Below are 7,571 nucleotides of genomic sequence, written 5' to 3'. Positions count from 1 at the left end.
CAGCCAGCCCCCAAAGAGCTGTCTTGGTCCTTCCAACAACACACAGTGGGTGGTATGAGCACTGCTGCAACCAGAGACAGGGCAGGATTTGCTGGCATCAGCAAACCCGTTGTGTGTCCGTGCTGACTGCTGCAGCTTCACTCCTCGCTGGCAAAGCGGCGAGCCAGCACAGGTGGGGGATCTAATCTGATATTCATGGCAAGGAGACTCAGCCCAGCCTCTCACCCTGACTTGTGCTGCAGCAAAGCGGCTGCAGGCTAGCTGGGGACCCAGGCTGCGTTGGTCGTCCTGCCCTGGGAGAGCTGAAGGCCCAAGGACTGCGCTGTGGGGTGGGCACAGGACCCCCTGCCATGGTGGACATCCCACATGTGTGGGATGTGTGACACCCACCTGCCCTTCAGGTGGTCACACTGCATCTGAGTGAGCTCTGGGTGCCAGCCACGTCCTCAGCCCCTTGAGGGGAGCAGGGGCACGTAGGAAAGGAGAAACCAGTGCTGGAGCCCAGGGCTGTGTATACACTCATCCTGGCTTTTGGTCCTCAGCCCCACAGGGCTCCCTGCAGATGCAAAGCCCTGCAGACAGGCAGGTGACATGGGGACACTGCCTGCACCCCAAGTCTCAGCCAGAGTCTGACTGGAGGCCTAGGGCACAGTGACCTGCTGTGACGCAGCAGCCAGCAGACAGAAAGGCATCTTGTCCTCATGAGCAACCAGTTCTGCCCACTCCCCCAGCACCAGCTGCATTCCTCTTTCCAAAACTACCCCTGCCACCAAAGCACAGGGCCAACCCCTCCTCAGGGACCCCACAACCAGGACCAGGGGGCTACAGACAAGAGTTGGCTTTATTCACGGACACGGGGGCAGCTGTGTCACTGGCAGCTGCCCTCGTATTGCACATCCAGCGACGGGGGAATATCCATGCCACGTCACAACACAGCGTCGGCACTATGGGACCTCGGGGAGGGGCGCGGGCACCGTCACCACCCAGCAGGCTGGGGAGCGGGCTTGGGCGCCAAGGGTTCACAAAGGCAAAAGACCCGTCCACCCATAGATAGAGAGATATATATAAAAAAAAAATAGTTCCACGATGACCAGAGCAGAACCACAGGGACACGCGTGCAAGCGAAATGTACAGCAGCCCGTGAGCAGGTAAACATGCTTTGTACACACACGGACACGCCGGGACGCAGCCGGGGTTTATGGCGCTGGGAGGGAGACAGAGCCATAAACCCGGGCTTCACACACACGCTCACACTCACACACACCAGCCCCTGCGGGCAGCACCCACGGCTCGGGCACGCGCCGGGGCTCGGGGGCTTGGACACAGCGGGTGTTTCTCACTGCTAGACATGTTACGGAGACACGGACACGGTCCCTTGGAACGGAACTGGAGGAAGAACTCGTGAGCGAACGGGGCAGGGGCACCCCTGCTCCTCCCCGGCACACAGGCACCGGCCGGGGCCGGCTGAGGAGGAGCAGGGGGCTACCGGCGGTTCGTTGTGCTGCTGGTGGAAGAGGCAAGGATGGGGGTCCATTATGCCTCTGGCTCGTATTCCTGGTATTCCTCCTGCAGGATGGGGAAGGAAAGAGCCAGTGAGAGAGTTCAAGTGGGGCACGGAGCTCCCCTCTTCTCCAGCCCAACACCAGCTTTGCTCTGGACAGTGCACTGATCACTGTCACGCTGTGTCCACTGTGCCACCCTGTCCCCTCACCTGCGGGGGTTCCTCGTAGTTCTCCCCCTCTGGCTCCAGCAGCGGCTCGACCAGCGGCTCCTCCACAGCCTCCTGGGCCACCTCCTCTGCCTGAGAGTGAACCAGGAGGTCAGTCCCACACACACACAGCCCCCCACACGGCACCCACCCTTCCTGCCCCTTCCAGACCAGCAGTGCACTCAGGATACAAGGGGCTCTGTGAGGAGCCAGCGACACCCCGGGCACACAGCAGCCTACCTAGCTGGGAGGTGACATGCACACGTCTGTGGGAGCAGGGGCTGTGTGTTTATGTACCCGCACTGCTCCCAGCCCCAGCCTCGGGCAGGCAACGAGTGCTGGCACCACGTGGGCCTCGACAGGCTCCAGGCGCTGGCAGAGCTGCAGGAGCATCCTGCATCCCTGGCAGGGGAGGGTGGTGCTGGGCAACCCCTCCCTGGGGCTGGCAGGCGGGAAAGGGGGGCAGCAGATCCCCCTGTGCAGCAGCGGTGGCGGCGGTGGCCTCATTTCTTCAGCTGATGCTATTTTGGGCTAAGCTGGAAGCCAACGGCTCATGGGGCGGTGAGCTGGAACCCGCTGCCCCTCCCGCAGCTGTCAGGTCACCTCGCAGCTGCTGGAGCGATGCGCCGTGGGCCCACGCCGCCGGCCGCCATGCCAGGGCCCGGGCACGCACACGTCCGCAGACACCGCGCACAAGGCCGCGCACGCCGGGGCCGCGATGCCCGCCTGCCCTGGGCATGGGGAGACCACCTGGGCACCCTCGTGGTCCCTCCTCTGGGTCTGGGCAACAGCCAAGGGGCTCCCCACCAAACCTGGGGATGTGCCAGCCTCCCCATGGGCACGGCAGTGCCTGAGGACTCTCACCTTCAGGTCCGCAGGGAACTCCTCCTTCTTCACCAGCCCGGTGGCCGCCGCAATGTTGCCGGCGCCGGAGAATGCCGCTTCGCCCAGCTGGGACGCCTGCTCCTTCGCTTTCTCAGCCACTGCAAGAGCCGGGGGTGCCCCATCAGTGCCCCTCCCCCGTGCCAAAAGGGGTGCCCAGCCGTGATTTCATGCCCTGCACCACCCGGGGCGGGGGGGGGGAACTGGCAGGGAGATGCTGGGCAGGATCAGGCTCTTCCCACTTCCTTGCCCTGATGGGGAGGGGAGGGGGCCACGACACTCCTCTGCAGCTGGGCAAGGAGTGTGAGCAGCCGCTGCAAATCCTTGGTTGCCGGACCTGTTATATAAGAGGCTTTAGCAGAGTGACATCAGCCCCTCAATTAGCCTCTGATCTTGTTAGTGTGGCCATGCTCTCAGGGCCAGAGGGGTACCACGGCGGGGAGACAGAGGGGCCCTTACCTGAGGTTACGCCTTGCACCACACCTTGGGTTTTACTCCCTGAGGGTAGAAAGAGACAGAGATCAGGGTAGAGGGACTGACAGCTGGGCTCCAGCATGTGCCATGCCCGGGACCCTGGCAGGGCTCTGAGCCAGGACAGCATCCTGTCCACAACCCATGCCAGGGCACCTGGGGGACTGAGCACTTGCCTGGCTCCCCTCAAGGCTCCTCTTGTCCCTGCAGGAGCCAGAACTGGGGCAGCACAGGGCCACCGCCACATGCCAGGCAGGGCAGAGACCCCAGGGCCCGTGTCAGGGCACAGCCAGGCAGGGCGAATGGCAGCCATGCTGCTGAGAAAAACCTCCCACAGGATCCAAACCTAGAACCAGCACGGTATGGGAAGCCCCACAGCTAGAGTGCCTGGAGTTGGCTGCTGCTGCTGCCTGTGCCAACCCTGCTAGGCTCCCTCGAGCAGAGTGACACGACCCAGGATACCCCACGGAATGGGAGTGGGGTGTCTAGGATAGAAGGAAAGGTAGGGCGGCTCCAGCAGGATGGGGTCTCAGGGCATTCCTTGAGCTGCTGGACCCCTGTCCAGCACACACACCCTGGGGAGGATGGGGGCCCAGGGCAGGCACTGCCCAGGGGAAGAGTTCTGCGGCCTCAGCTCTCCCACAGAGCTCGTGCCCTCTGGAGCAGAACAGAGCCTCAGCCCTGCGCCTTCCTCCCTCCCCCTGCAAGCAGGGTTGGCCTCAGCTCCCTCCCTGAGCATTCCAGCACCACAGCCAGGCACAGACTGCCCAGGAACTGCTCCTCCTGCCAGCCATGTCTTCTAGGATTTGGCCCCAAACAGATCCCGGCCCCAAGGGGCAGCACGGAGGGACCCCTCAGTTACCAGCTGGGTGCAGGGGAGATGCTGGTGTGGGATGAGCTCCAGGGCATTACCTCTCCAAGGGGAATAAACATGGTCCCCACCCCCCTGCCCCAAGACAGGCACATCCCAACACAGGGGTCACCACCTCCATCATGGTCCCTCTGCTTTCCTGCCCCAGAGCATCCTGGGCACAGAGCTGAGAGACCCTCGGGCTCCGACTGGGAACTGCAAGGGGTCCAGTCCCCGAGGGTCCCAGCCCCTCAGCCTGGGGAACAGTCCCCGACTCTGCTTCTGCCCGCGGAGCCCACTCTCCTGCCCTGCAGATTCCCGGTGGGCATCGAGGCACTGCGGGCACCGACCCTCTGCCCCGGGGCACTCCACCGCAGGGTGGTCGTGGCAGGAAAGGAGCAGGGGAGAGGGGCAGCGGGACCGGAGACAGGTGGGGACGAAAGGGGGACTGCAGGGGGATGGGCAGGAGGACGCAAGGGCAAACGCAGGAGTAGGCAAGGGCAGGCAGATAAGGCCGGCAGGGGCAGGCAGGGACGGGCAGAGATTAGCCGGGGGTGGGGAGGCAGGGGGCAGGCAGGGGCTGGCAGGGGGCAGGCAGGGGGCAGGCAGGGCGAGCCGGTCCTTACCGACATAGAGGACCCCTTCCTTGGTCTTCTCGGCGGCCTCGGCCACCCCCTGCTTGGTCTTCTCAGCTGCGGCGACCACCCCCTCCTTGGCCTTGGACAAGCCCTTCATAAACACCTCCATGGCGGCTCTGCGGGGAGAGGCCGCACGGCTTCACCCCGCCCCGGCCCCGCGCCCGTCCGCCCCGCGCATCCCGGTCCCGCGCATCCCTTCTCCGCGCATCCCTTCCCCGCGCATCCCGGTCCCGCGCCCCCGGCCCCGCCGCCCGCCCGACCTGGCTCGCTGTCGGCGGGGACGGGCAGGCCGGGCCGGGCCGGGCCGGGCTGCGGCGGGGCGGGCTCAGTGCGGCTGTGCCGGGGCCGCGCTGCGCTGCGCCGCGCTGCGCCGTGATGCGCGGGGGGGACCGCGCCGCGCCGGGCTGAGCCGGGCTGAGCCGTGCTCGGCTGTGCCGAGCCGTGCCCCGCCGCCCCCGCGCCGCCCCGCACCGCCCCGCAAGCCAGCGGCGCCCCCCGCCCTTCGCCGCCGCAGCCCCGCAGGCTCCGTCCCCGCACTGCGCGGCTCCCCGGGACAGTCGTTCTCCCCAGCCCCATCACTCGTCGTGATCTCACCCCACGCTGTCCCCGTGCTATTCAGTCCTGACCCCCGTCGCATCCTTTCCCACCCTCTCCCTGTCACGTCTCCTCCCGATCCTTGTCCCATCTCATCCCAATCCCACTGCTTTCCGTCTACAGGCTGCCCTTACCCCATTCCATCCTTATAGCCATCCAACTCCCTCCACATTCCACTCTGTCCCTATGCCATTCCCATCCCCTTCTCGTCATGTCCTCTTCCCATCTCATCCCACCCCATTCCCATCCCACCGCATCCAATTCTGGTCCCATCCCCTCCCCATCACATCCCCCACTCTCCCCATCACATCCTATCCTGATCCCATCTTCCCCATTCCACCTATCCCTGCCCTCCAACCTGATGCTATCCCATTGTGTGCTATCTCTGCATACTGTCTTGCCCTGCCCATACCACATCATGATCCCAAACTTACACAATTCTACTCCCTCATCCTGATCTCATCCCACTCTGAGCCCCTGCCCTCATCCTCCAGCTCCCTGCCCTAGAGAGGGATCCCCCACCTCTCTGCTCCCCAGGACACCACCCTCCCACTCCACCAGCTGCAGCTGGGATGGCTCCTCATCCCACCTGCCTGTGGGTACTTAAGAGCCAGAGGAAGCCTAGAGGAGCCCGTGCTAGTCAGGATGGCTACAGGGGAGCAGGTGAGTGCTTGCCCTATGGGCTGGGAAGGCTGTAGAACACAGACAACCCTCCCAGCCCTCGGGGTACCCAGTGTGGGAGGTACCTGGGGGGGCTGCAGACTCCCTGTTGGGGTGGTCATGGGGCTCTTCGGGGCTGTCCCACCTTCCTCTGCAGAAGCAACAGGAGCGACGCCAGCAGAGGGCTCGGCAGCAAGAGCTGCTCCCGGCAGAGATCCTGGGCAAGCACCCCCTGCAGAACAGGTATGGGGGGCCTGGCCATGGACAGCCTCTCCCAGCACTGGGAGGGGTGTGCTGGGGCTGGAGGGGGATTCCAGCATGGTTGAACACCCCATTTCCCCTCCCGCCCCAGATGGGCACTGTGGTTTTTCAAGAATGACAAGAGCAAGATGTGGCAGGCGAACCTGCGCCTCGTCACCAAATTCAGCACCGTGGAGGACTTCTGGGCGTGAGTGTCCATTGGGTGGGCACACCCACTGTGCCCCTTCTGGAGATGTCCTAGTGGGGGGGGTCTGAGCCTAAGGCACCTATTCTCACCTGCTGCTGTGTCTCCATCTAACACAGGCTGTACAGTCACATCCAGCTCGCCAGCAAGCTCGCAGCTGGCTGTGACTATTCCCTCTTCAAGGTATGGTACCTCATCCTCAGAATCCCCACAGCACCCAGCATTATTGGGGCACACTGGGTGCTGGTCAGGGTGCCCTGGCCATAAGGTGGAAGGGGAAGTCTGGCTGGTTGTTCACAGCTCCCCAGACCAGCTCTGGTTGGGTACTTGGTGCCCCTGACTGTCTGCTTGCCCACCCCTAGGATGGCATTGAGCCCATGTGGGAGGACAGCCAGAACAAGCGTGGTGGGCGCTGGCTCATCACCCTGGCCAAGCAGCAGCGTCACACCGAGCTGGACCGTTTCTGGCTGGAGACAGTGAGTGCAGCCCCGCTCGAGGGTCCTGGGGGTCCTGGCTATGGTGTTCCCGCTGCCCCAGGGCTGAACTGCAGTGGGGACTGTCCCAGGCTCCTCTTCTCCTCCGCACAGCTGCTGTGTCTCATTGGGGAGATGTTTGATGAGTACAGCGACGAGGTGTGCGGGGCCGTCATCAACATCCGCACCAAGGGGGACAAGATTGCTATCTGGACCCGGGAAGCGGAGAACCAGGAAGGGGTCACCCACATTGGGTAATGCAGCTTCAGGGGAGGCTGCACAGGGGAATAAGGGTTCCCCCTGTTTCGGGGAATAGGGCCAATAGCAGAAGTGGTGCTGCCCAATTCATGCATCCCCTTCTCTCCTCTAGGCGTGTCTACAAGGAGCACCTGGGCCTGTCACAGAAGGTGACCATTGGGTACCAGGCCCATGCGGACACGGCCACCAAGAGCAACTCCCTTAGCAAGACCAAGTTTGTGGTGTGACTGTGGGGGGAGCAGGGAGCTGCCTACGGGGTCCCCATGTACTGTCTCACAATGAATTTCTGCATCTGAGCATGATCTGTGTCTCCAGGGCTCTTGACAGGCTGGGGTGGCTCTTGTTTGGGGGGGGAGGTTTCCTGGGAGGGAGGTGGCAATGTGCCATATCTTGGCCCCTCCATTCTGGGTGAGCAGGGCCAGGAGAACAGAGCTGGCATCACTGAGGGATTGGGACACTGCACATGTCCCCTCACCTCCCCTAGAGCCTCGGGCCAGTGCCCCTCTCACTGGGGCTGTGGGGGTGTTTTGGGAGGCCCTGGATAGCCCCCAGCAGGATGCTGATCTGTCCTCTCCTGGCCAAGGCACGGGCA

General features: G+C 63.8%; 2 protein-coding genes across 5 annotated transcripts; one reads left to right on the top strand and one right to left on the bottom strand.

Annotated features, from left to right (window-relative positions):
* Window positions 1–823: 823 nt before the first annotated feature.
* Window positions 824–5,366, bottom strand: SNCB (synuclein beta). Of its 3 annotated transcripts, none has more exons than XM_032125283.1 (6): window positions 5,278–5,366; window positions 4,538–4,665; window positions 3,050–3,088; window positions 2,573–2,691; window positions 1,712–1,801; window positions 824–1,566 (listed from the first exon to the last, which is right to left on the bottom strand). In XM_032125283.1, exons 1-6 carry the CDS (start codon window positions 5,313–5,315, stop codon window positions 1,534–1,536), a joined length of 447 nt encoding a protein of 148 aa, XP_031981174.1. In that variant the 5' UTR covers window positions 5,316–5,366; the 3' UTR covers window positions 824–1,533. The 3 variants fall into 3 exon arrangements, with proteins under 3 accessions (XP_031981174.1, XP_031981176.1, XP_031981175.1); XM_032125285.1 differs by lacking the exon at window positions 5,278–5,366 and adding an exon at window positions 5,144–5,162; XM_032125284.1 differs by lacking the exon at window positions 5,278–5,366 and adding an exon at window positions 4,810–4,960.
* Window positions 5,367–5,430: 64 nt separating this feature from the next.
* EIF4E1B (eukaryotic translation initiation factor 4E family member 1B) lies at window positions 5,431–7,281 on the top strand. Of its 2 annotated transcripts, XM_032125282.1 has the most exons (7): window positions 5,431–5,806; window positions 5,961–6,046; window positions 6,156–6,251; window positions 6,368–6,431; window positions 6,611–6,724; window positions 6,836–6,975; window positions 7,092–7,281. In XM_032125282.1, exons 1-7 carry the CDS (start codon window positions 5,789–5,791, stop codon window positions 7,204–7,206), a joined length of 633 nt encoding a protein of 210 aa, XP_031981173.1. In that variant the 5' UTR covers window positions 5,431–5,788; the 3' UTR covers window positions 7,207–7,281. The 2 variants fall into 2 exon arrangements, with proteins under 2 accessions (XP_031981173.1, XP_031981172.1); XM_032125281.1 differs by having other exon boundaries at window positions 6,611–6,975.
* Window positions 7,282–7,571: the final 290 nt, after the last annotated feature.

The sequence above is a fragment of the Corvus moneduloides genome, chromosome 15, assembly GCF_009650955.1.
Source record: "Corvus moneduloides isolate bCorMon1 chromosome 15, bCorMon1.pri, whole genome shotgun sequence".
Classification (NCBI taxonomy): Eukaryota; Metazoa; Chordata; class Aves; order Passeriformes; family Corvidae; genus Corvus; species Corvus moneduloides.
This window is presented reverse-complemented; position numbering and strand designations above follow the sequence as displayed.